Here is a 27686-nt window from a genome sequence, read left to right on the forward strand (position 1 = left end):
TCAGTCCATGCCGGTCTCGGCCACCATGCCAGTGATGGGTTGAAGAAAGGGTTTGTGACCTGCTCCTGGCCAGTGGGTCTGCTCAGGGCAGGGGGCTTCCGATAAAGGTGCTCTCAAGCTTAAGAAGCAGCCCCAGAATGAGATGGCCAGGCCTAGACCTGCTTGCAAGCATCTTAACAGAGCGTGAGAATGAAGCCAGCACTGACGACGACAGGCCTAAGAGATGAAGAAAATCTACATCCTGGCTTAATCTAGTGGAGTGTGCCCTGCTGTGGGGCTTCCTAAGGCAGACAGAAGAGATTATAATGACTTAAGGCAGTTTGAGTTGGGGTCTCTGTTATCACAAGGGGGGAGGGGGACCGAAGTCTATTGCAGGTGACAGAAATCCAGATCAATGTAGCCCAGCAGATTTCAAACTTTAATGTGAACAAAAATCACCCAAGCACCTTATTAAAACAGTTGGATCAGGAGACCTGTGGTGGGGGCCTAGAATTCTAGGAAGCCCTCCAACGACGAGGTTGCTGCTGGATCGCAGACATGCTTTGAGTAGCAACGAAGGAGCTTAACATAAAAGGTCACTCAGCGATTTAAGTCACGAGGCAGTTAAAGGCCTCAAGTACAGCTGAATCCAGAGGCTCAAATAATGTCAGGTCTCTACCTTGTGGTTGTGCTGTTTGCATCATGGCCTCCTTCAAAAGAAGGCCAAGAGAGCCTCTTCAAGCCCCAATCCTATATCCTCAAATCTTCATCCAAAGAGACCTCTCCAGCAGCATCCATATATCAAATCTCAAGGAAGAAGTTGATTAGATTATCTATGGTTATGGTAATGCTGTGTCACAACCTTAACACTTCAAAGGTATGTGACAATAAGCATTTATTGTTTATGTGTCGTTTACTGTTTATGTGCTCAAACTTGAGTGGGCCTCGGGAAACTGATTGCCCAGAGATCTTGTTAAAACACAGATTGGGGTGCCCCATCCCCCGAGTTTCTGATTGAGCAGGTCTGAGGATTTGCATGTCTAGTAAGTTCCCAAGTGATGTTGAAGCTTCTGGTTCAAAGATGAAACTTGGAGAATCTCTGATCAAAACCTGGACCTGTGCCCATTCCTGTAGCAGGCCGCCTGGGCAGACAGGATGTACAGCGTCACAGAGAGCGGGGAGGGAGGGCCGTTAAAGAAAGGAGGCAGGAGGAATCCTGAGCAGGCAAACCCGCAGTGGTCCAGCACAGACCAATGTCCCAAACCTCTCCACTTGACTCTTATCATTAGATTCTTGGATGTGGGTTCTGGGAAGGGAAAGAACTCGGGCCATAATATAAATTAAAGAAGGGCCAGTGGAGGTGGGTCAGGATGTCAGAGAGACAGATGTGGGTAGTGACATCAGCAGGGCCTTATACTTACAAAAGGAGGTGAATCTTTATCCTGAGAGCAATGGAAAGTCATTCAAAAATTTAAGGCAGGGGTATGGCTTGACTGGATGTATAAAAATAAAACCACCCCTGGCAGCTTTATTGTGACAAATGCATCCATGTGAGTCCAGAGGACGAAGAGATTTATGGTCAGCAAAACAGGACAGAGCAGATTTTTCAGACAAGTGGATCTTGAACGATGTGTTTGCCAGGAAGAGAAAATGGGAAAGAGCATTCTTGGCAGAGGGAACAGCCTGTGTAATGGTATTTTGCCCTTCGGGAAGACGAGAGAAAACCCAAAGGTCAGTGATTGATCTATGAACCTCTACATGCCCCACATGTCCACCATAATCCCTTGAGGCCTCTGCTCACATGTAACCTCCTCCTAAACGCCATCCCTGAGCAGTCTGTTTAAAGAGTCACTCCATCCCCTTTCTCTGCTTTGTTCTTCACAACACTTATCGTTACCTGAAATTATGCCACATAGCTCTTCACCAGTTTAGCACTGTGGTTAAGCTTACAGAGTATGAAGCCAGATTGTTTCAGTTCGGATCCCAGGTCCACTACGTACTTGCTGTGTGCCCTTCTGTTGCTTAATCTCTCTCTGTTACAGTTGGGGAATAATAATAGTGCCTGTTTCACAGGGTTCTGCGAGGGTAGCTGAATTAGCGCGTCTATCAATGTTCTCACATCGTCTGCATTTCCACTTCCACCAAAGCATCTTGTGAAAATTAATAAAGGCAAACCTCATTTAAACATGGAGATGGGGGTCCGGCCCAGTGGCGTAGTGATTAAGTTCTTGCACACCACTTTGCTGGACCAGGTTCAGATGCCACCCGGGGACCTACGAACTACTCATCAAACCACGCTGTGGCAGCATCCCACAAAAAATAGAGGAAGATTGGCACAGATGTTAGCTCAGGACAATCTTCCTCACAAAAAATAAAAAATAACAAAAAATAAAAATGGAGACAGGAGGCCAGAAGGGGGCGCCCTCATGCACTACCACTAAACAAATTACGGGAAGGATTGTCACTTACAGACCTCAACAGGAAGAGATGTACATTGCATCCCAAGGAGAAATCCACTACCCCAGCAACAAAGCCAATTAGAAAATGTCACCACCCTAAAGTCTTGTTTTTTACCAATGGATTTTTGTTCAAAATAACCCCTCCCAACTTCCTCCTCTTTCTCTATAAAATAACTTCCTCTCCTTTGCTTGTTGGACTTGCCTATGGCTTTTGCTATAGCTTGCTTGTCCCTAATTACAATTTCTCTGCTATTCCCAAATAAACTCATTTTGCTGGTAAATAACTGACTTTTATTTTTAGGTTGACATTATGAAGTACCTATTAATACCGTTTTCTCTAGTGATTTGTGTTCGTTGTTGTTATCAACAGTCAATCTTCTCCCACCAAAATATAAGCTCTATTTGTTTCCCATTGTATCTGCCTAGAACTGTGCCTGCCGCAAAGTAAGCACTAAAAAAGATGAAAGAATAAAAATGGCAGACTGGCTAGTAAGGCTAGTGCTTCATCATGCCTCATTGTTGTTATGGTGACAATAGAGCCTGCCTAAAGACTCCCAGCGTCAGTCACTTTGTTCCCATCCAGCTCACCTACTGGCGGCCGCTTGTGTCTTCCGCTGTAGCAGCCAGAAAACTACAACTCCCAGCAGGCTGAGCGCCGCCAGCGCGGGCCTGCTAAGAGTGGGCGCCTGCGCAGTAGAATCTGCAGTCCGGCGCTCCATCTGAGCATGTGCTGGCTGTGGGGCTCTTAGTCGCTGGAGGCAGAGGACAGAGGAGGGAGCTTGGTTCGCTGAGCTTTGTGCGGGTGGCCCCTCGTCTCTCCCCACTCTCGCGGTGCGAGGGATCTGGGTCCCTGGACCGACATTTCGGCGTGAGGGGGGATGGAGGGGACTGCTCTGGTTTCCATGGTGATGGGCCGGGTTCTGCACGCGGAGGGGATTGCTGCGGGAGGGGTGGAGGGGAAGCCAAAGGTAGGCGTTGCCATGGTAACCCTGGAGCGGAAGGAGTTTAGGGATGTCCTGGGAGGAATGAGAGTAACAGCCTGGGATGCTTGGTGGAAGAATGGGGAGTGTGATGGAGGAAGCGGTTAGAAAAAAGAGGAGTTGAAGTGATACTAGGGGAATTAGGTGTTTTGAGCGAGTGGGAGTGTCTTGGTGGATTCATATATAATAAGGGGATTTGGGGAGGTCATTGGAGAAATCGGTATGCTGATAAGTACCTGGGATGTTTCAGGGGAAGTGGAAATGCAGTAGGGGACATTAGGACGTTAAATTCATTTATCAATCAGATTATCTGCACAGCTCCTCGTATGTGCCAGGCACGGCTAGATTTGGAGAATACAGTGGTGAGCAGGACGTGTGAGATTATAGAGGGGTTTAGGGTTTATGGGGCAGTTAGAGTATTATAGGAAAAGGAGCGTGTTGTCGCATGGAAGAAACGGGCAGTTGGAAAGAACTCGGTTATAAGAAGAAGCTGGAATTGGGGTATTACGTAAATTAATTCTGGCACTATTTTAGAAGACTAATGAAGTACCAGCCTCTGGGAAGCGCTGGGGACTCCTCAGAGCGAAGTTAGTCTTATGGATAGGGTTGCCAGATTTGGGGGGGAGGCAATGCCAATTAAATTCAAATTTCACAACACATGCTATTTTAGTTGTTTGTCGTTTATCTGAAATTCAAATTTAACTGGGCAGTCTATATTTTCATCTGGCAACCCTAATTTTAGGGAATTGGGATGTTTAGGAAGAACGGGTTCTTATAGGGGACGTGGAGCGTTACAGAGTAATTGGCTTGTAGGAAGAGGAGCTGGGGATACTCAGGAAAAGGCGGAGTGTTGAAGCCAACATTAAGATCGCCACTTACTGTATGCCCGGGGCTATGCTAAATGCTTTTGTTTTCAAAAGCTCTTTATGATGGGAAATTTCAACCCTACACAATAGTAGAACAATGTAATGAAGCTACTTGCACCCTCTCTGCTTTAAATGAGCACCATATTGAAGCATCTCGGCAATCCTATGCGGTAGCATTACTATTATCCCCCCATTTTACAGTTGAGGAAACTGAGGCAGAGAGAGGTTAAATAACTTGACCCAAGTCACACATTGGAAGGGGCAGGACCAGGATTTGGAACCAGGCAGTCTGGCCTCCGTCTGCAGTGTAACACACAACTTCCGTTTGGGAAGTGTCGGTAGGGGGAAGTGGGACCTTGTGAGAGCAACTAGAAGGAGGTAGGGTGTCAAAGGAAAGATAATTGGGCTGTTTAGCTTGTGCCGTTGTTAGAGGATTCCTATAAGGGCGAGTGGAGGCTTGTTGGGAGCACTGGGATGTTTGGGGAGAGTAGGGGAGTTATAGGAAGAGTTTGGTGTTTTGAGGTATAACGGGAAGTTGTGTAGCTGTGTTTTCTAGTACAGTAGCAGGTAGCCACATGTGGCTAAATTAAATTAAAATGAAATGCAATTAAAAACTCTGTTCCTTGGTTACACCACATTTCACATACTCGGTGGCCCCACTGTATTGTACACTGAAGTCCTAGGCCATTTCCATCACTGCAGAAAGTTCTATCTGCCGGCACCGATGTGTGGCAAGAAATAGGATGTTACAGTGAATGTGCGGTTTCCTGGTTCCTAACTCTCCGGCCTTCTCTCTTATCACTTGCCCTCCTGCCTCATCTACAGCCGGCTCTAGCCTGTTCCCCAAACAGGACCAACTCCATCTAACTTTGACCCCTGCTCTTCCCTCTGCCTGGAATCCCCATCCGGCTCTTTGCACTTCAGGCTTAAATGTCACCTCCCGGGAGAGGATTCCCGTGAGAGCCTTATTGAAAGACGCCAGCATCCCCTTCCCACCACCAGCAACTATCCCATCCCCCTGTATTATTTCTTTCAGAAAACTTTCCAGGATCTAAACTCTTGTTCATTTATCATTTACCTTTTCATTGTCCATCTTCCCCACTAGGGGGAGGCCTCCCCCTCACCATGGAACATTCCAGGGCCTGAAATTGTGCCTGGCCCAGAAGAAACAATAAATTATGTTGACTAAGCGAATCGAGGCTATTCAGAATTCGAGAGTAGTGATATTACAGGGGAGATTGGGGTGTTACTGGGGGGGCATAGGAATTGATACCAGGAATTTGGGTGATAAAGGAAGGATTGGGGCACAAGGGGGTATGGAGGACATTAGAAAACAAATGAGGGGGTGGCAGAGGAGGACTTGGGACGTTCCATGGAATTGGCTATTTGCAGGATTATTAATTCCCCAGTGCCTCAGTTTCCTCATCTGTAAAATGGGAATAATAACGATATCCATTTCATAAGTTTGTTTGAGGCTTAACTGAGGTAACACATGGAACGTGTTTAGAAGACACCCTGTCATCATCAAAATTATTACTGATGTTAAAGCAGGAGTTGGGGTACACAGGATCCTGCCTCCTTGCTTCACCCCGTTCCCCAACTTGGCCTCACTGCACCTGGGAAGAACCCTGGGGTTCCAAAAAGTGGTTTGAAATCCACTCTGCTGAGGCAGGCCACCGCAGACTGTGACAATAGCGGGCACGTGGCAGGAGATGGGTAGCAGTAACTCTTCCCGGTGTAGACGGTCCAGAGCCCTCTTCACAGCTCCCCACCTGGCCGCCTTCACTCATCAAAGCCCCATGCCTGCCCCCATGCTGACATTTAATTAGCTCTGAACTACACCGTGCCACAGGTTTTACCTATGGGATCACCCATGCTCCCCAGGAGGTGGGCATTGTGCCCGTTTTCCGGCTGGGGAAATTAAATCAGAGAGGTTCAGCGATTTGCCTAAGGACACACACAGTAGAGGAGAGTCGTTCTCCCCAATCTCCACCCCTCCACTTCGAGTGGCTCTCATTTTAGCAGAAAGAATGCCTGGATGGAGTCACAGAGAACTAGCCGGCTCCCAGTACGGCTCAGTCATGCGCTTATTGAGGCTCATTCTCTCTGCGCCTCAGTTTCTTCATGTGGAAAATGGCTGCTTTGAGAATTGAAGATAACGTGCTTATGCTGTCTGGTACATGCCAAGCGTATCAGTAATCAGTATTATATATCAGTCCTCTCCTTTTCTTTTGAGACTGAAGCTGTGGGTTGACATTTGAGGGGAAATTCGGCGACGGCGAATGGGGAGACCCCGCCAAGTCAACCCCCTAATAAATACCGACCGCTGGTCCAGAAATCCGCTACGCATGCGCATTCCGGGGCGCAGGATGCGCCGCGGCCCCGGATCTTAGGATGGATGGAGACGCCCGAGAACCGAAGGTCTAGCTGGAGGGGAAGATGCAGAGCACAGCACTAAGTGGGGCGGGGGTAGCGATAGGGAGGCTGCGAAGTGTAGGAAGACACTGGTCGAATCTAAAAGGCACAGGCCAGCCGGCGGCCCGGTCAGTTTCTAGCTGAACAGGGATTCCGTTCATGCTTCACCCCCGCCCCCGGTAATGGTCTCGCCCGACTCCCCTTCTCTTCTGCCACTCCAGGACGTACCAAGTTCGCAGCAGAGGGATGACAGGAGTGGGCCTGGGTGCAGAAGGGACCATGCGGCGGGCGGGACCATTGTCGTGGAGATCGGGGGAAAACGTAGGTGGAGGGGGCGGCGGTAAAGGGGTCCAAACAGTTGGAAGAGGAGAGGCCTTCAGGAGCCCCTTGTTTGAAGGCTGGGGCGGGGCTTGGAAGACGTTTGCAAGGAAAAGAAGGCGGGGCCTCTGGAAAGGCGCGTTCATTGGGTGGGGAGGTGGGAGGTTGCGGTGGGCGAGTTCATCGTGTGTCCGAGTGAGGGGGATGAAATTGGTTGGGAGACACCATTGTTTGTAGGGGGAGATTCCGGCAGTGCTTGGCGGTGGCCTCTTCGTGCATGAATGGGGAGGGTCCGGGTGAGTGTGTGCATGGGTAACGGGTTTGAATTATGCCTTGAAGGAGGATTTGGATTCTGACAGAGGCTCTGAGAGGGCACATCAGATGTGGGGGAACAACAGGCACAAGTGTCCCTTGGCGGAAGAGTTAAGGACCCACTTGCAGAAGGAGGGGCTGCCTTTGGCGTGTAAGGTCCACAGGCAAATACATCCAGAGTGATGCTGGAGAGTATGCAGGGGACATACCAAAAGGGCCTGGACTGCCAGGTTGAGGGGCCTGATGCGGTCCCAGGGTGCTGGGGAGCCATGGGAGGGCTGTGAGCAGGAGAGGAGCAAGATCAACTCTGGGTGAAGAAAGATCCGTCTGGGGCCATGTCGGGGTTCGACTGGAGTGGGGAGACTGGAGGCGGGGAGGCCAGAGAGGAGGCTGGAGTGATGATCCAGGGGGAGAGGAGGAGCCCTGAGCTGGGACACGGGCCATGGGGACAGAGGGGAGGATACAAGGAGAGAGAAAACACAGGAGGGATGGGGCTTGGGGACTGACAGGTGGGGGAGGGGAGGAGAAGGTGGGACGAGACCTCCCCGGGGCATCTGGCCCAGTGACGCGGTGGACAACCGGGCTATGCACAGATGGGGACCCCCGGAGGAGGAGTGGGTTTGGAGGAAGACTCTGAGGTCAACATAGATGTCATGAGTTTGAGAGACCAGCAGGTCATCCGCGGGGCTCAGGAGGGAGGTCCTGCTGCTGTCCGCTGTGTTTGGTCCTTGGTCCTGTGTGTGTGGGGGGGGGGGGGGGGGTCGAGCTAGCTGGGGAGAGGGAGGTCAAGTGAGGAAGTCAAGGGTTCAGTTTAAGAAGCCATATTGTGGAGGGCCTTGAACGCCAGACTGAGGAGCTCATTTTTCTCCTGGGGGTGCTAGGGAGCCATGGGAGGAATGTGAGTGGGGCAGGGGCAGCACTGGAGGACAGAAAGACCCCTCTAGGGCCACATGGGGAATGGATCGGAGAGGGGAGACCAGAGGCAAGGAGCCCAGGCAGGAGGCTGGACGAGGACACACACGAGCTGGGTTCAAGGCGGCGAGGATGAAGAGAAGTATATAGTTGGTGGTTGAGGCCATGGGAATATCTGTGATCTCCCCAAGGAGGGTCTTGGCAAGAGATGGCCTGGCTGGGCCCCAGGGCAAATGAGACCTGGGAGGAGACCGCGCTCCCAACAGCAGCAGCATGGAGAAAGACTGAGACTCTTGCCTGAGGCTCCCCTTCTCTCTCCCTCAGTCCCCTCTGCCTCCTCGCAGCCCGGAGCTGACCAACAACAGCCCCGCCTCACTGTCACCTCAGCATCCAGAGCCCCAGGGCCAAGTCAGGGGCAGACCCCACGCCATGAAGGTGGGAGATGGAGCTGTGGGTCCTGGAGACCCCCCAGACTGTCAGGGGTTGGATCCATCTCAACTGAGGACACACTCTGAGGAGCCCGAGGTCCCGGAAGAAGAGGTGAGCACCCCAAGTCCCACCCCGGGAGTGGGCGCCTGTCGGTTTAGTTCCAAGCTCTGCCACTTCCTGGCTTTGCGACTCGGCCCATGGACACTCTGCTCTGAGCCTCAGTTTCTGCGTCTGTGAAATGCCACCTTTCCCGTTGCGGGGAATCCCTAGAGACGGCGCTGGTTCAGAGCAGTTGCACAATAAATGTGTTTATTATTCTCGGGCCTGAAACAGGAGGCAGCCATAGATGCGCGATCATGCTGCTTGTCCCTCTTGAGAGGCATTTGAGAAAATGAGGATTCCCTCGCCACCTCCTCCCCTTACACCTCCCAGGTCTCTGCTTCCCGTGTCATCTTCTCAGTGAGCCCACCCAAGTCGCCCCCTTCAAGGGGCATCCCCGCCCCAGCCCTGGCATTTCCTGTTTCCTTTCTCTGCTTCACTTCTCAAGTTTTAATGAAACTGTTGCCTTCCAGCCGGTCTTCCTAAAAACTCATGTATTTGTGCTAGTGTAAGTGAAAAAGTTATTTACCAGCTCATGTTCATCTAAACCCCAAGAGAAGCTGGTTTCAGTGAAAACTTTCGGTCTGCAAATTTGTTTAAAGAAAACTGTTGGATATCAGCTGATTTTAAGTTATTGTGCACAAGATGTGTTCATGAGAACCATTGCATTCAAACGAGTTCTAATGACAACTCATCTGCCACACTTCATATCTTACTTGCTTCTCTTGTGCTGGGCCGCAGCTCCTGATTCAGGAATCTGTTGTGAGCAACATTCATGTGTAAATATGTTTCACCAGCCTTCCCCTGCGATTCTGATGCAGGCATCCTGAGGACCACACTGTGGTCCAGCCCATCCCCCTCATTTCTCAAGTGAGGAAATTGATGTCCAGAGAGGCATCTTGACTTCCCTGAGGTCACACAGCACGTCAACAGCAGTCCAGGCATTCTGGCTGGGGCCCAGCCCAGGAGAAGTCAGTCACTGCTAAGTGATGTTCAAATTGTTCCCGTGCCTCTCTGGGCTCTCAGGTCCCCAACTATCAAACAAGGGTTCATCATTAACCAGGGGCAGGATATCATGGGCTCCAATCCCACCTTTGCCTCTTACTAGCTGTGTGATCTTGTCCAGATATTTCTTAATCTCTGTGCCTCGCTTTTCTCATCTGTCAGATGGGGATAACAAAAGTCCCCACCTCAGAGAGTGAGTTCAGTGAGTTGATCACATGAATTGCTCAGAGCAGTGCCTACATCCTCTAAGTGTCCAATAAGTATTAGCTGACAACATTATCTCTAACATTGTCACTAAGAGGTCTGCGAATATACTGGGTAGGTGGGTGAGTACTGATTTGTGAGGGCTGGCTTTCGAACCCAACTTTCCAGATTCAAATCCTGACTCTTCCACTTCCAAGCTCTGTGGCCTTGGGCTAGTGACTCACCCTCTCTGAGCTTCAGTTTCCCTGCAGATGACTGGGTTATTGTAAGCCCTCAATATGGTACCAAGTATACAGAAAGTGCTAAATAGATGCCAAGCAAACTGTTTTTATTAGCTGTGCCCCTCTGTGTTTGGAGTGTTGGCTGCAAATGGCATATGTTAGTTTGCCATGGCTGCTGTAATAAATTATCACAAACTCAGTGAGCTAAAACCACACACATTTACTCACCTACAGTCTGGAGATCAGAAGTTCAAAATTGGGGCTGGCCCGGTGGCGCAGCGGTTAAGTTCGCACCTTCCCGCTTCTCAGCGGCCTGGGTTTCGCCAGTTCGGATCCCGGGTGCGGACATGGCAGCGCTTGGCACGCCATGCTGTGGCAGGCATCCCACATATAAAGTAGAGGAAGATGGGCACGGATGTTAGCTCAGGGCCAGTCTTCATCGGCAAAAAGAGGCGGATTGGCAGCAGTTAGCTAATCTTCCTCAAAAAAATAAAGTAAAATAAAAAAGAATTTCAAAATCAACTTCACTGGGCCCACATCAAGGCATCAGCAGGGCTGTGCTCCCTCTGTGCTTGGCTGTAGGGGAGAAACCACTTCCTTGACTTTTCCAGCTTCTAGAGCTGCATTCCTTACATTCCTTGCTCCGGGCCCCTTCCTCTGTCTTCAAAGCCAGCAGGAGCCTAGCATCTTGATTCAGTGCTCACATTGCTTTCTTCTTCTGCATCAAATTTCCCTCTGCTTCCCTCTTATGAGGATATTTTCGATTACATTTAGGGCCACCTAGATAGTCCAGGATGATCTCCCCATCTCACGGTCCTTCATTTAATCACATCTGCAAAGTCCCTGTGACCATTTAAGGTAACATTCATAAGTTCCAGGGATTGAGGACCTGGAAATGTTTGGAGGCCATTATTCAGCCTACCACGTGGCAGAAAATCCAAATCAAACTGCTTAAGTAACAAAAGGTAAGTTATTGCCTCACTTAACCAAAAAGTGTAGGAGCAGATGCTTCAGGTGTGGCTAGATCTAGGTGCCCATCAGGAAGCTGTCTCTCCCTTCTCTTGGTGCTATTTTCCTCTGTGACAGCTTCATTGACAGGGTGACTCCTCCCAAATAGTGCGAAAGATGGACACAGGCAGCTCCAGGCTCACATCCAAAGATAAGTGCTATGGAGGAAATTAAAGTCAGGAAGGAGGTAGGCAGAGTCGGAGGGGTAGCATGAATTTCCATTTTAAATAGGGTGGTAAGGAAAAGCCTCAGTAAGAAGTGACATTCCAGCAAAGACCTGACAAGGGTGAGGGAGGAATCCCGGCGGCCATCTCCGGGAGGAGGGTTCCGTGGAGGAACCTGGAGGAGGCCAGTGTGGCCAGACCCTAGTGAGCCAGGAGAAAGGGTGAGAGATGAAGTCAAAGAGGGAAGGCGGGCAGGTCATGCCGGGGCTCGCGGGTCGTGGTGAGGACTTGGGCTGTTCTCTGAGCTAGAGGGGGGCGCGGGGAGGGCTCCGAGCTGAGGAGGGCCTTGCCTAACGTGACTGAGGTGTTAACAGGCGCCCTCTGGGGAACACACTGGGGAGGTCGAGGGCCGAGGCAGGGAGTCCAGAGAGGAGACCACTGCAGTAACCGGGGATGGGGGGGGGGGGGGGGGGATGATTTTGGCTTAGAGGACGGTGGTGGGAAGGTGAGAAGAGGCCAAGAGGTCGGACTCTGGATGTATTTGCAAGATAAAGCCAACAGGTTTGCTGAGGGATTCCATGAAGGTGCCTGAGAAAGGTGTCCCGCTTTTACCCTGAGCGCCTTGCAGGAAAGGAGCTGCCTTTTGCTGACATGAAGACGTCAGCAGGAGCAGGGGCAGGGTGGAGGAGCAGGGCTGGGGTGGAGGAGCAGGGGCGGTGTGGAGGAACAGCGATGGGGTGGAGGAGCAGGGGCGGTGTGGAGGAACAGCGATGGGGTGGAGGAGCAGGGGCGGTGTGGAGGAACAGCGATGGGGTGGAGGAGCAGGGCGGGGTGGAGGAACAGCGATGGGGTGGAGGAGCAGGGCGGGGTGGAGGAGCAGCGGCGGGGCGGAGGAGCGGGGTGGAATGGAGGAATAGCGGCGGGGCGGAGGAGCAGTGGGGGGTGGGGCGGAGGAGCAGTGGTGGCGGGGTGGAAGAGCGGCGTCGGGTGGAGGAGCAGGATTTCGGAATGAACCCGTTTAGGTCGCATCTCTGCTCCAGGAGGGGGTCCGGTTATCTGCTCGTTTGACAGAGGCGGTTGCGGCCTCAAGCCCAGGGACCCGCCGCTGGGCAGCGGTGGCATCCGGGCTGACCCGGGTCCTGAGCCCTCTCTCCTCCTCTCCCAGGCGCCCGGGGGAGACGAGGCGGCGGCCCCGGCCCTGCTGCGGCTCATCGACGAGCGCGGGGCGTACTCGACCGCGCGCCTCGTGCCCGACGGGGCGCCAGGCTCCCTCCGCGGCGGCGCCGAGAGCCCGGAGAGGGGGGCGCGGCCCAGGCCGTTCGGCTGCGCGGCCTGCGGGAAGGCCTTCAAGCGCGCGTGGGAGCTGCTGAGCCACGAGGTGGTGCACACGGCGGCCCGGCCCTTCCGCTGCGGCCTGTGCGCGGCCGCCTTCAAGCGCCACTCGGACTGCAAGAGCCACCGGCTGGTGCACAGCGACGAGCGGCCGCACCGCTGCGAGGCCTGCGGCAAGCGCTTCAAGCGCGCCAGCAACCTGCAGGTGGGGGCCTGGGGGCTGGGGGCTGGGGGCGGGGCAGGGCGGTGGGCTGGAGGGGGGGCGGGGTCTGGAGGGAGGGGTGGAACTTTCCGGCAATAGGGAGAGCGGGGCTGGGCCAGAAGCGAATGGGGGAGTGCCCGGGCCGTGGAGTTGGGAGGGGTTAAGTGGATGTGGAGGTGGGCTAGAAGGTGGAAGAGGCCCAGGAAAGATGAAAGCCAAGAGGCCTAGAGAAAGTAGACTTGCCAGTGAAGGAGGTGGCAGCGATGGTCATGACATGATAGAAAATGGGGACGGGTTTTTGAGGTGGGTAAGGAGATGGGGTCTGACTGGGAAGAGAAGGTGCAGGAAAGGGATGTTCCAGTGGGTGGGGTGGGCGCGGGTGTGCTGAGAGCCATGATGGAAGAAAGGAGAGGCCTCGTGTTAGCCTGGAGGAGCCCCGCTCTCACAGCCCTACCCTGATCCCTCCTGTTACCCGGTGCTGCGCTGACCTTCTCGTGGTGCCCCCCCCTTGTGTGGCCAAGGGGGCAAGAGATGCTGGAATTCTCTGCCTAAGGAGCCCCAAGGCTGCTTCCAGGGCGCTCTCCGGATCCAGCCTCCCAAAGGTGCACTTTGCCCTGCCGGCGTGTGCACTCCAGGCTGGAAGGACGGCAGGGAGGCTGGGGACATGTGGGCTGGGCTGTCCGTCTGCGCGTGGGGTATCCTGGAAGCTGAGCCAGTTCCCCTGGTTCCACCAAGTGCAGCTCTGAGGATTCCAAACATTACAAATGTGGACCTGGTGTTCTAGGTCATTGTGAAGGTATCTTGGTCAAAGTAGGAGGAAAAACATATTTCATAGTCGGATTTGTCATTTTAAAAATGTTTCCACGTATTGCATGTGCATCTCCGTTTGATCTCCTTCCCAGAGAACTCGCAAGTATCAGGGGTGAGTTTAGCTGGAGAGGGGTGTCCTGCAGAGGTGAGCGCCCGCTCCTCACTCTCTGTGCTGTCCCTGCCCCCAGGAGCACCGGCGCATCCACACGGGCCAGCGCCCCTTTCCCTGCCCGTCTTGCCCGAAGCGCTTCAAGACCCCCTACGAGCTGCACCGCCATGAGCCGCGGCACGCCCCTTCGCGGCCCTTCGCCTGTCCCGACTGCGGCAAGGCCTTTGCAGCGGGGCCTGCCCTGCTTCTGCACCGGCGGCGACGCTGCGAGGACAAGCCCCACGCGTGCCGGGTGTGCGGCAAGCGCTTCACGTACGGGCACAGCCTGCGGGTGCACGAGCGCGTGCACACGGGCGACCGGCCCTTCGTCTGCCCGCTGTGTGCCAAGGCCTTCAAGCAGTCCAACGCGCTGGCCTCTCACCGCCGCGTGCATTCGGGCGAGCGGCCCTACCGGTGCGCCACCTGTGGCAAGGCTTTCAAGCAATCGTCCTACTTGGCCGTTCACCAGCGCACGCACACGGGCGAGCGGCCCTACGCTTGCAACGCCTGTGGCAAGGCCTTCTCCAGGCCGTCGCTGCTCCTGCAGCACCGCCGTGTGCACAGCCCTGTGCGCCCTTATGCCTGCCGTTTCTGCCCCAAGCTCTTCAAGGACCTGGCTTACCATGCCATCCACGAGAAGGTGCACACGGGAGACACGCCCTATAAATGCAGCGTCTGCAGCAAGGGCTTTGCGCACCCTAGCAGCCTGCTACAGCATCAGAGGGCGCATCGGGATGGCTGAGGGCTGCGTGCCAGGCCGTGGCGGGGCCAGGGAGGGCTCAGTGTCCCCGCAGCTGCAATGTGGGATAACCATGTCCAACTGAGGCCCCATTTAGGGTATGCGGGACTCTGCACGGATAGAAACATTCTCTATTTGCGCTGTCCGATATCTTAGCCACCAGGCACGTGTGGCCCTTTGATCATTTGAAATATGGCTAATATCACTGCAGAAGTGATTTTTGGGGGGTAACTTTTTACTTTGAAATAGTTTAAGACCCAGAGGAAGTTGCAAAAATAGAACGGAGCCTTCCCATGTACATTTCCCTCAGCTTCTCCCCCAATGATAATATCTTAGAGAACGTAAGACATTGTCAAAAACCCAGGAAATTGATGTCAGTACGATTCTGTTAACTCAGGTACAGACCTTATTCAGATTTCACCAAAACGTAAATGAATTTTGAAATGTACTTAATTTTGATTAACTTAAAATGTAAATGGTTAGCTGCCACCATCTTGGATAGGGCAGCTCTAAGGCGTGAAGACACCGATGGTGAGGGGTCCCCAGTGGTGGTTTGTGACATTTGAAGAACTGCCACACATGCCCATGTGAGCCACAAAATACTCTTGAGAAGGACTTTGCAGAGGGTCTTTACCAAAACCATCAATAATAAAGTCGTCCTTCGGCAAGGACTTTCCATTGGCAGTTTGTGGCATAAAGAACATCTGGGTAGCCACAAATGCAGGTGGGAGCTGTAGGAACTTTCTCAAATGTTAGCACTCCTGGGACTCCACCACGTGCACGTAGACCTCTGGTGCCGAGGCCTTCCTGGTGGCGTTCATCGCGTTTTAAGAAATTCACAGATGAGTGGGTAACTCTTCAAAGAGGACACTCTGGGTTATGTCCATGCAGGCACAGGACCATGAAACTGTTGGTGCCGAGATCTTCTCCTTTGTGGTGTATGGCATTTTAGGCAGAGTCGTTTTGCTAAGGACGATGGCTTGACCTGCATGGGTTCCATCTCTGATTGGCTGCTTCTTGGGCCTCATCTTTCAGATCAATGTATGATGGTTTGAGGCCTTTCCAGACCCTCCACAATGTTCCCTTCCACCCCAACAGCAGCTCCGTGAACCTGACTTTGGATGGAGACATTCTCCTGGACCTTGCCTTATGGATGGTCGGAAGCGTGATGAGATGGCTTATGGAATGGTGACCAAGGTGGTATCCAGAATATCGGAGTCGTCCCATTCCGCCCCCGAGATCAGCAATGTGGACATAGTTTTTAAAGCCAGTAATATTCCAGGTACCATGTTGCTGGTGCTGAAGCATCCCCTGGGTGGCCTCTGGGATCTTTCAGAATCTCAGTATTGCCTCCCATCTGCCCACACCCCATTCTCAGCTCTCCATTGGTCTGCTCTCAAGGGGGTCACCCTTACGCATAGTTTGGCGTAAGGAAGTATGTTGACATCACTGGTTCTGTGATCCCTCTTGGTGATTTGGGACATTTCCAGCACACCTTCAGCTCTCCCTCTCGCACCTCTTGGTCTGGCCTCAGCTAACATTTATCAAATACTTGACAGCCTATGAGATGCTTTCACTTAAGCTTGTTGTCATTGTCTCTCTTCCCCCCGCCCCACTTCCTGTAAGGTAAGAATTATCCTTGTAGCCAGTTTGGGACAACGTCTTAACTCATTGGAGTGTAAACACAAACCAGTTTTGTATCTTATATAACCGTTATCAACTCTGCTTTACCTGCTGAGTCCAAGTCTAATGTTTACAAAAATCTCAATCCAACTCTAGAACTTTTCAGTCTCTTTTGGTTACCCTGGTTATCTTGTTCTCTTAAGGGCTCAATCCTATTTGTTATTTTATTAATCATCAAATTCAAATGTATCGAAACATTCATTGCTATCAACCTACATCCAAAATTGCTATTAAAAATACAATAAAATCACATTCCATTAGGAATACCAGGTCTTAAAACACTTTTTGGAGCTTACTTAGCAGGTTATACAAATAAATGGCAAGTCTCTTTAAATGTCAAAATGCCCTTAAAAATTTGCCTCCCTCCCCAGCTCTACCTAGCCATGATGAATGTAAAATTTAAATTTAATCCGTTATCATCAAAGAAAAAGATGCAGAGTCTATGAAGAGCTTTAAAAGCGGCATTTGCAGTGTGACCCTGCAGTCCTCTTCTCATTCCAGAGCGCAAGCCTTGCCATCGTTCAACACTGTTTTGATTGTTACAAGAATTGCACGTCACGCAGGATTGAAAAGTCCACCTGGGCCATTCTCAGTGCCCTGAGCCCTTTCGTTCTCCACAGTCCAGGGGACTCCAGAGTGCGCAGGAGAGCTTTGGCTTGTGTCAAACAGCTGACAGTACGTTAACAGAAGTTTCATATACATCGAAAGTCCCAAACTCCATCGTAGAGTTCAGGAGTCATAAATTACATGAATGCTAGTGCAAGGTCCAGGTGCCCCCTCCCACCCCCTCTCCAGCTGCTGAAAGTGCCTATGAATTAGGAGTGCCCACCCCTCTCTGGATACAATCAGTGCTTTTACAACTTGGACTTTGCCTCAGTCTGTAAAAATTTAAAAAATATCGAGTTGCGACTAATTGAGGAAAAAAAGTGGGGATTGCTCTGCTCATTTTAAAACTCGGCCTCTGGACCTGTGGCTCCAGTGACCTGAGGGGCAGAGTGGGTCTTGTGAGCTCTCACATACTTCATGCCATCTCCTGGACTGAGTTGACTCTGGCCTGAAGTAAGGACCGGACTGAGAAAAGGCATACGTCACCTACACTGACTGCCTAAGACATAGTTAATAACATCCTCTCTTTGGCTGGCTGAACCTACTGTTCGAGCTCATCTGTGAACTGGATGAGGACCGTTATTGGCCACGACAGCCACACCATCTCCAACAGGCGTTGATGGTCCCCTTGGAACTGGTTAAAGACATAGACGCTCAAGGAAGACCACTCAGGTTCAAATCCCAGTTCTGCCACTTATAGCTTGTGACGTTGGCCGAGTTGCTTAGCCATTCTGCGCCTCATTTTCCTCTTCTATCAAATGGGGTAATGACGGTGCCTCCCTCAGCAGGTCGTGCGGAGGAATAAATGAGTTCATATGTGAGAGCCCTTAAAGCAGGGCCCGGAAGTACGTCCCAGTTACTTGTTATTCAACATCAGCACAACTTCTTTCTGCTCATCTCCAGCGGGTGCTATCGCACCACATGCCTTTTATGCACTGACTCTTTGCTCCGTTAGCTGCACCAATCTTTAGAAAGACCAGCCCAGAAGTCTTATGTACCTTCTGTGGCCATGTTATGGGTTGAATTGAGTCCCCCCAAAAAACATACATTGAAGTCCTAACCGCTAGTACCTCAGAATGTGGTTTTTACAGAGGTAATTAAAGTAAAATAAAGTCATTAGGGTGGGCCCTAATCCAATAGGACTTTAAAAAGGGGAAATTTGGAGGCAGGGGTAGACACATACAGAGGGGAGACGATGTGGAGAGACACAGAGAGAATGCCACGTGACCATGGGCAATTGGCATGATGTGTCCACAAGTCATGGAACATCTGGGGCTACCAGAACCCGGGAGAGGCAAGGAAGGATCCTTTTCCTGCAGGTTTCAGAGGGAGCATGGCCCTGCCAGCACCTTGATTTCAGACTTCTAGCCTCCAGAACTGTAAGACAGTAGACTTCTATTGTTCAAAGCTACCCAGTTTGTGGTACCTTGTTATGGCAGCCCTGGAATACTAATGCAGGTGCTATTCTCGATACCTCTTGGGAGTTAGGAGCTGGGTGGGGGTAGGACTGGTCCCCTATCCACCTGGCAGTTCACCATCAAGGTTTTGTTTCCCCTTGTATATTAGTTAGGAAACCCCAAAACAGAGTAGCTCAAACATAATAGGAATACATTTTTCTCTCACTAAACAGTCTGTACAGGGCACATAAGGATCCAAGCTTCTTCTGTTTTGTTGTTCTGCCATCTTTGAAGGCGTTTTTTGCATCTGCATGACGATGACTGCCATCCTGTCTGCCAGGCTTAAATTCCAGCCAGTGGAAAGAGGGAGGAGAGAAAGTGGAAAGATCACACTTTCTCTTTAAGGGCACAATCTGGAGTCTCACATGTCACTGGCACTCACATCCTATTGGCGAGAACCTTGTCACACGGCCTCAGCTAGATGAAGGAGGGTCTTAGATGTGTGGTCTTTATTCTAGGTAGGGTCATGTGTCCAGTTAAAATATAAGAGTTGCGTGTTGTGTGCTGTCCTGGGAGCACAAGGGTAGGTCATTGAGTTCAATGGCCGAGAAGATGGTCAACTCGTTTCCCTTGCAGGCACCCCAAGTCTCTCTCTTCCTCCCCATGAGGAAGTAAGGGAAGGGAAAGCTCATCTTCCTGAATTTCTGTCTCCAAAAGGCAACCTCCTTCTTCCAGTCAGCTCTCCTCAAATCAGGAGGTGGAAATCACGTGGCACAGATTGTGCTGAACTTGTGCAGTTTGTCAGGACACACAAGGACCAGGAAGCCAGCCCCAGTTGCTGGTGATTCTACAACCTTAAACTGTGAGGTTAATGTTTTTTGGTTCTCAACTCTGGGACTTGATATTCAGTTCTGGGAAAACAGCACCCATTTTGCAGATGAGCTAACTGCGGCTTGTCAAGGTTGGAACCACCTAAAGTGTTTTGAAATGTGGATGGTTGAGCCAGAAATGAATTCAGATCTTCAGGCACTAGCCCCATGATGTCATGCTAAGTGCCAATCCTTTGAGCCTCCAGAGGGTCCTCAAAGACCTGGAAACCAACCACCCTAGGGAGACCTAGGACACTGAGGACCAGAGTGATGACAGAGGTCATGGGGATGGCCTCAGTGGGCTCTTGCATTCAGGGACAGAGGAAAGGGAGAGAAGAGAATGATAGACTGATTGAATCAATCTTATTTGGTGAATAAGACTGAACTTTACAATCAGCTTGACTTAGTTAACCCAAGCTCTACTTTATACAGCTGTCACCTGTTAACTTGAAAAGCCTCAAAACGAATTTATTTGGGAATAGCCAAAAGAATTGCAATTCAGGACATGCATGCTATGGCAAACCATAAGCAAATCCAACAAAGAAAGGGAGCTGCTTTTATAGAGAAAAAGAGGAGCAAGGAGGGGATGTTCTAAAGAAAGTCCATTGGGGGAAAGTAACAGTTCAGTGCGGCAATGGCTTCTCATTGGCTGAGCTGCAGCATTTCTCATTGGCTGAGCTGTGGTGTTTCTCATTGGCTGAGCTGCGGCGTTTCTCATTGGCTGAGCTGCAGCATTTCTCATTGGCTGAGCTGTGGTGTTTCTCATTGGCTGAACTGCAGCATTTCTCATTGGCTGAAATGTGGTGTTTCTCATTGGCTGCGCTACAGTATTTCTCCTTGGCTGAGCTGCAGGGTTTCTCATTGGCTGGGCTGTTGCTGGGTAGGGAGGGAAATCTTCCTTGAGTAGTAAACTGGGTTTACTTCCTGTCCAAGATGCAGCTTGTGTCTCTTCCTGTTTGGTGTAACTGATGATGTGTGATAGGGTGGGAGAGCTTCCCCTCCAGGTCCTCTTGACTCCAATTTAGTTGAGCTTTCCTTTATTAATTTCCACACACCTTAGTCAAGTTACTTAGCCTCTTTTTATCGGCTTTTTGGAAGCTATTGAATAGGAATAATGTTAGCGCTTACTGGCCTGGACTCCTTTAACCCTGCCAAGGTGGGTTTTGTTACCCCATTTTACTGTACTGGGGCTCAGAAAAAGTAGTTTGCCCAAGCCCACAAATTTAGTGAGTAGGGGAGCTGGTATTTGGATTCTGGTCTAACTTCATCCCAAATCCTTTGGCTATCCACTCTTCTGTTATCTTCCCAAGAATGCCTTACCATCAGTGTCAAGATGAGAAACAATTTAATTAAGTACTTTGCATAGTGCCTCTCACACAGGCATTGGATAAACATTAGAGACTTATGGGGCACTGGTATGGGTGCTTCCCATGCTGATAAGTTTGCTCTAGTATAATCGGGTAGCAATGGATGCATTAATAGAGGAATAGACTCCAGAAGGAAGGGAATGAGGTCTTGTTTGGCTTGGACCACTCTTGATTTCTGACTTCCATTCCGCACACTTTTTGTTTTTGTTGATCAGTTCGTTGTTTGGTTGGTTGGTTTTTGGTTGTTGGTTTATTTTTCTTGAGGTATAATTATATAAGTAAAATACACAGATCTTCAAAGTCTAGTACAGTGAGTTTTGACAAGTATAATCACCTGTGTAACCAACACCTCAATCAGATACACAACGTTTACACTGCCTTAGATGATTTCCTGGGAACATACGGGTAAATTTTTTTACGCATGTAGTCTCTTTAAAATTTTTATCTTCTAAATGAACATACAGTGAAATTGACTTTTTTGGTGTGCAGTTCTGTGGGCGTATAACGCATGCGTAGGCTTGTAAAGCCACAATCAGGATTCAGAATACTTCCATCTTCCTTTGCCGTTCCTTTGTCGTTATACCCTTCTCACACCTCTAAACCCTAGCAACCACTGATGTGTTGTTCCCCATCACTATAGTTTTCTCTTTTTGAGCATGTTCATATAAGTGGAATTATATAGTAAGAGAGAAGAAAGATCGAGATCTAGAACCAGTGGTTGGCCATTTCAGGGAGATGGATTTTGTTACAGAATAAGGAATGAGTTTGCCGTGACCTTTGGTTTCTCGTTGTTCTCTCTAGTAACAATGAACCACTGGGTTTTCTATCTAGAATTCCCCTCATCATCCCCCTTTCCTGGACTCACTCACATCCTTTAGCTTCAGCATAATTACCTTCTCCAGGAAACTTAGGGGTCCCTGCTCTGTGCTCCTTTAATCCATCATACATTATATCTCTGTTATAGAAAATACTATCATGGTATTATCATCGGGTGCCTATATGTTTGTCACACCTACCAGACTATGCTCTCCTTGAGGGACTGAGTCTTATTCATCTTTGCCCCCAAAGCCCAAAGCAGGGCCAGGTCCATAGCAGGTGCTCGATACAATGTTTGCTGAAAAATAAATGAATCAGAGCTCAACGATCAGCATTGCTGTTGTTTGTTGAACACACCCCCGGTCAAGTGTCTGCCGATGCTTCCTATGCATGGTCTCATTTCATCCTTACAACAACGCCATGAAATAACTACTCTTGTCATCCCTATATCATGGGAGGCTGAAGCTTCGAGAGGTGATCTGGACAATGCAATGTCAGCCTGAAAGAGAGACTACCCAAATAAAAGAGGATGGAAAGAGAGAGAAAGAAGGAGAGAAAGAGAAACTGAGACTGAGCTTTATTTTTTCTGGGAAGTGGTCGGTAGGATTCATTAATTCTTTTCTTTAATATACTAACATTTATCAAGGGTCTATTATGTTATACCCCTTAAGCTTCTGGCAATGAATAAGACAAGGTGTCTGCTGCTATGAAACTTTGATTCTGGTGGGTGAAAACACTTGATACCTGGAACTTGGTTGTGGATTTTTTTTTGGTTGTCCACACAGCTCTCGTCTCCCTTCCCTCTTCTTAAAACTACCCATCCTTTATTTCCAATGTCCACCCTCTCCTCATACATCCTATGGTACACATCAAGAGAACCGGCTGCCCATCCTACCTCCAAGGATATCTCATTCCCCTAATCACAATTCTGGGTTCATGGAAAGTGCAGTTGACTTAAGCCTATCAGGGATTGTCTCCAGGCTCTTGTCTACAATGCCGGGAGCGGCACCTTTGGTGAAGCCAAATCCATCCCTTGAGTAAACCAACTGGGGTGCCCACTCCTGAGTAGTGTAGAGTGGTATAGCTGCCTCTTGTATGAGTCCCATGAAAAGTCCACTTCAAAATCGCTGACTTTAACAGTATTCCAAAGGGACTCAGAAATATGCCAACCCACCACCTCCTGAAGGTGTGTTATCTTGGATGTGCACTGGTTGATTTTCCTGTGGTTCCCTCCCTCTGTGAAGACCACTGCAGCCATTCTGGTTATAAGAATGACCAGCCATGGCATGTAGCTGACCCCAAGAGGGCAGAAGACACAGCTGGAATGATTTTATGAGTTTCCATATTTCTTGGTTGCATGTATTTGCCAAATTGACCTGTAGGTAATGATATTTCATTTTCAGTTTAATTTCTTTTAACCTGACTATTAATGAGGTTGGGGCCTTACAATGTGTCGATTGACAACATTTCTCTCAATTAAAGTGTCTAGTCAAGTGTTTGGCTTCTGCTCTATTAGATTTTCTGTCTTTTTGCTATTGACTTTTAGGAGTTATGTTCACATCCAATTATAGATGCTGTTAACCCTTTCCTCTGATATTGTAATTTGTCTTTTTACAATCCTTTTGGTGTTTTCTGTTGAAGAAAAGTTTTTAATTTTAACATAGTGAATTATCTGTATTTTTTTATAGTTTGTTTTTTTCTGCCTTGTTATGCAAATATTTGTACAGCATCGTGAAGATTCTTCTATCCTACTCTTTTATTTTATAAAGGCTTTATAAATGTTGCCTTTTATACTAATATATCTGGAATTAATACTTGTTGATAAGGTGAATTAGTGCTCCAATTTCATTCTTTTGCTATAAGAAACGCCAAAATAATTTATTATACAGTTCTTGCTTTCCCAATGATCTGAAATGATACCTCTCTATTTGAGATTTATTTCTGCATTTTTCTTGTATTACATTCGTATATTTCTCAGTTCCTTCTCTAGTATTACAACCTCTAAATTTTCATAAAGTTTTAGTGGCTATGTTTACTATATGTCCATTAACTTACCTCTTCTTAAATTTGTCTTTATAGAGCTTTATTCAAAGAAGTTTTGTACAACTTTGGTGAGATTCATTCCAAAAACTTTACATTTTAGATGCTTTTGTCAATGGTATCATTTCTAGTATTTTTCTTGGTTTTAAACAAGTTTATTGAGATGCAATTGATATGTAAAGAACTGCACATATTTACTGTGTACAATGTGATGAGTTTGGACGTATGCATACACCTGTGATACCATCCCCATAATCAATGTAATAGACATATCCGTCATCTCCAAAAGTTTCCTGGGTCCCTTTGCTGGCATGTGTGTGTGTGTGTGTGTGTGTGTGTGTGTGTTTCTGTATGTGTTAAGGACACTTAACATGAGATCTGCCCTCAAGAAATTTTTAAGTGCACAATAGCTGTATAGTTATGCAAGAGATTTTGTGTATAAATTTTTCAACCTTAAATCTTGCTCTGGCAGAAATTTTAAAAATCCACCACATATTCCACTTGCTCCCCTGCCTCCCCTATACAAGGCGAGGAAGTTGGGAATAGGTGACACATTCTGGCCAATGCAATGTGAGCGTAACCAGCATGTCACTTATTGCCTTTTCAGTCCGAGATAGTGAAAACACACACAATTCTCTAACCTCTGTCTTCTGCTGCCCCAGCACCATGCAACATTCCAGAGGGAGGGCCTGCAACGGCCTTAATGTCTGAGTAATGATGTGAGGCAGAACCCCATCGCCAACTACCGTAGTTCATGTTTCCAAGAAATAAAAGGGTTCTTAGAGACGGGAGAGAGTAGGAACGTGAACTATTTGCAGCACTTTCTGTGTTCTAAGAACCGTTCAGTCTACGACTTTGCGATGGCTTGTGCTCTGACCTTGCTCGTTCCCTCGCACGTATACACACACCGGTGCTCAGTGAAAGACTGGAGCATGCAGATCCCCAGGGCTTTCCTTCTGTGCAGTTCTATCATCTGTTAACTTTCATTGAGATAGAACTCGCATACCATAAAATTCATTCTTTTAAACTGCCTGCTTCTGTGGTTTTTGGAATAATCACAAAGTTATGCAGCCATCAGTGCAATCATTTTTAGAATATTTCTGTAACCTCAGAAAGAAACCTCAAAGCCATTGACAGTCACTCCTTGTTCCATACTCCCCTGAGCCCCAGACAACCGCTAATCTACATTTTGTCTCTATGGATTTGCCTTTTCTTGACATTTCATATAAATTAGATCGTACAACATGCAGCCTTTCGTGTCTGGCTTATTCCGCTTAGCACATTTTCAAAGATCATCCGTATCGTGGCGTGTGTCAGTACTTCATTCCTTTTTAGGGCCCATAATATTCAATTGTATGGATATACCACATTTTTTAATCCATTTATCAATTAGTGGGCATTTGGGTTGTTTCCGCTTTTTGACTGTTATGAACAATGCTGCTATGAACATTGGTGTACAAATTTTTGTGTGGACGTATATTTTCATTTCTCTTGGGTATACACTTAGGAGTGGAATTGCTGGGCCGTATGGTCACTCTGTGTTCAACTTTTTGAGGAACTGCCAGACTATTTTCCAAAGTGGCTGCACCGTTTTACATTCTCAGCTGCAGTGTGTAAGGGTTCCAAATTCTCCACATCCTCACCAACACTTGTTCTTGCCTGTCTTTTTTTATTATAGCCATCCTAGTGAGTGTAAAGTGGTATCTCATTGTGGCTTCAGTCTGCATTTTCTAATGAGTAACAACCGTATGATCATCTCAATGCAGGAAAAAGGTGTGAAAAAACTCATAACCCCCTCTCCACCCATCTTCATGCTATTTCAGTGGAGACCACATGGGAAGCAAGAACCAGGTACGTCTTCAGCTTCCGGCTAGGGTGGTATCAGCTGAACCCTTCCTGACCCACAGAACCATGAGAGCTAATAACAACTTTTGTTTTAAGCCATTGAATTTTGGGTACAAGTGGCAATACTCAACAGGAACTGTGTAATATGGATATCTCTCAATAATGTGATCATGGGTAATCTTTTCACTTGGCTGAATTTTTCTGTGTTGTTGACAATAAGCATTTATTATTTTTATGAACCAAAATAACCTTGGTGAAGGAATACGTTAACACTTTTCATATCTTTAACACTTTCTGTATCTTGCTTTTAACTTTATAAATGTATTTCCTTTTTTGTGACAATATGAATTAATTTCTTATAGTTGGAAAACAATATATAGAAAAAATAAAGGTAATTTCCTAAGTAACCTAAGTTATTCACCATGTGATGTTTGCGTCTCCTTTGTTTCCTCTGAAAAAATGACTCATCACCAAGTATTGAAATTCACTCCACCTCCTTCAGTTTTTATATACTGACTATATATATACACATACATACACTGAATGCTAAGATGTTGAATTTATATTATTAATCTGTATTGCTGAAAATTCTGACCATGGAAGACAATTATCTCCATTTACATAGTATCACATCTAATTCTTTAACCGAAGGCTATCTGAAGAGATTTGTAATATTCCTGCTAAACCTTTTTAAGCCAAGCTAAAACTCATCCTTTCCTACGTTGCCACAGTTCTTGGAGACCCAGGGTGGAAGAAGGTGAGGCAGGTCTGTTTATAATTGACAGGACCTGGGGAGCCAAATTCTCCTGATTAACGTGGAAAGCAATTCTGGTGATCACTTTATTCGAAGTCTCCTATTCTCACAAGTAAATTCAGGAAGGCTTATAACTCCTCACCGAGGACGTTCAAGGCATTCACAAGCATTAAGGGTGGTGTTTTTTTCATATGCTATGTCTTTAACATTGTATCTGTTACTATAATGACTAGAATAATGTAAGTACCTTTGAAGGAGTAAAACAGAGGAATGGGAGGAAATGCAAACATGAGCGGAAAATCTTTTGCCCTTGGTATAGAGACTGGTATGAAGAAGCTAAGGATAATATACTCATTGAATGGCTCCACAGAATATGCAGATTGTGGATAAGTGGACTCCATAAAAACAGTAGGAGGAAAATAAGGAGAATCCAGCTAACTCTGAGAGAGGCCTTCCTGATTTAGAATCTCACAAAGTTAAGCAGAACATGACATGTAGATTCTACCATTCGACCCTGTCAATTTATAGTTATTCCAGTTTTTTTAATTGCTTATTTATTTTTAAATTGTGTTAAAACATACACAACATTGAATTTATCATTTTAGCCATTTTTAAGTGTAGAGTTCAGTGGCATTAAGTACATTCACGTTTTGTGCAACCATCCCCCCCATCAACCTCCAGAACTTCTTCCATCTTGCCAAACTGAAACTCTGTAACCATTCTGATGTGGAGCCTGAAGTGAGTTCGCTCACCCAGTGAGCAGCAAGCCAATCTCTGACACCAGGTGTAATGGAAGAAAGTAGGAATTTTATTGTTGCTCAGCATTGAGCAAGGAGAGAGGGCAGCTAATGCTGAAATCCCAAACTTCCCAAAAAGCTAAAAGGAAGGGTTTTTATTTGAGGTTTTAGGTAGGGGAGGGGGCGCGTATGTTGGTCAAAGCTTTTCCACCAGCGTGTGTTTGGCCTTGAGACTACGTGCAGAGAGGAGGAAGAGGAGATGATGTGGGAGCCAGGTGGTTGTTCTTGGTCCTTTGTCTCCATGGCGGATAACGGATTCTGGAGTGAGGAAGCCAAGGAGTGAGCAGGGAATGAGTGCTTTGGTTTAAACCCCATATATGCTGGGTTTACTCTAGGGAAACCAATATCAGGGCTAGTATCAATTCAACAATAACTTCTTTTTTCTTTTAATTATTGTGTTTCAACTATTTACATTTATTGTAACTGCTGATGTTAAGATTTATCCTCAGTCAGCCATTTCATTATTAGTTTTCTGTTGTTCCACATGTTTTTCATTCCTGTTAACAATTCCCTGCTTTCTTTTCTATTTCAACTTTTTAAAACTCGCTTTACTTTATATATTGCATTTTTGACAATATCTCCTTGTATAGATTTCAGCGATTGCACTAGAGATTAAAATATACATACTGAATTAGTCTCCTAATATCATCTGTACCGTGTAAAGTGGAAGCTTGAAACTATCAACTTAAAAAGCAAACTCACCTATTTTATCCTCAAAATGAGTTCATTTGGGAATAGCTGACAGAATTGCAACTGGGGATGCACATGCTATGGCAAACAATAGGAAAACTGGAAAACAAAGAGAAGGGGCTGCTTTTATAGAGAAAAGGGGGAGTAGGGAGGGGCTGTTCTAAATGAAAATCCATTGGGGGAAAGTAACAGTTCAGGGTGGCAATGACATCTCATTGGC

General features: G+C 48.1%; 1 protein-coding gene across 5 annotated transcripts; it reads left to right on the forward strand.

The window, feature by feature from the left end:
- The first annotated feature begins 6642 nt into the window (after positions 1 to 6642).
- On the forward strand, positions 6643 to 25632 carry LOC102148671 (zinc finger protein 34). 5 transcript variants are annotated; one of them, XM_070223115.1, is made up of 4 exons: positions 6643 to 6705; positions 8566 to 8781; positions 12537 to 12908; positions 13904 to 25632. In XM_070223115.1, the coding sequence occupies exons 1-4, from the start codon at positions 6679 to 6681 to the stop codon at positions 14603 to 14605; spliced, it is 1317 nt and encodes a 438-aa protein (XP_070079216.1). In that variant the 5' UTR covers positions 6643 to 6678; the 3' UTR covers positions 14606 to 25632. The 5 variants fall into 5 exon arrangements, with proteins under 5 accessions (XP_070079216.1, XP_070079217.1, XP_070079215.1 ...); XM_070223116.1 differs by having other exon boundaries at positions 6658 to 6827; positions 13904 to 16549; XM_070223114.1 differs by lacking the exon at positions 6643 to 6705 and adding an exon at positions 6852 to 7020 and having other exon boundaries at positions 13904 to 16549.
- The last annotated feature ends 2054 nt before the right edge of the window (positions 25633 to 27686 follow it).

The sequence above is a fragment of the Equus caballus genome, chromosome 10 (genome assembly GCF_041296265.1).
Source record: "Equus caballus isolate H_3958 breed thoroughbred chromosome 10, TB-T2T, whole genome shotgun sequence".
Taxonomy (NCBI): Eukaryota; Metazoa; Chordata; class Mammalia; order Perissodactyla; family Equidae; genus Equus; species Equus caballus.

Excerpts from the sequence above, each read along its gene's own strand:
- LOC102148671 (XM_070223114.1), top strand. The coding sequence starts at position 6,946 with ATGACAGGAGTGGGCCTGGGTGCAGAAGGGACCATGCGGCGGGCGGGA. Across the intron at positions 7,021-8,565 it reads CGTGGAGATCGGGGGAAAAC|TCCCCTCTGCCTCCTCGCAG; the intron begins GTAGGTGGAGGG and ends TCTCTCCCTCAG. Across the intron at positions 12,909-13,903 it reads AGCGCGCCAGCAACCTGCAG|GAGCACCGGCGCATCCACAC; the intron begins GTGGGGGCCTGG and ends CCCTGCCCCCAG.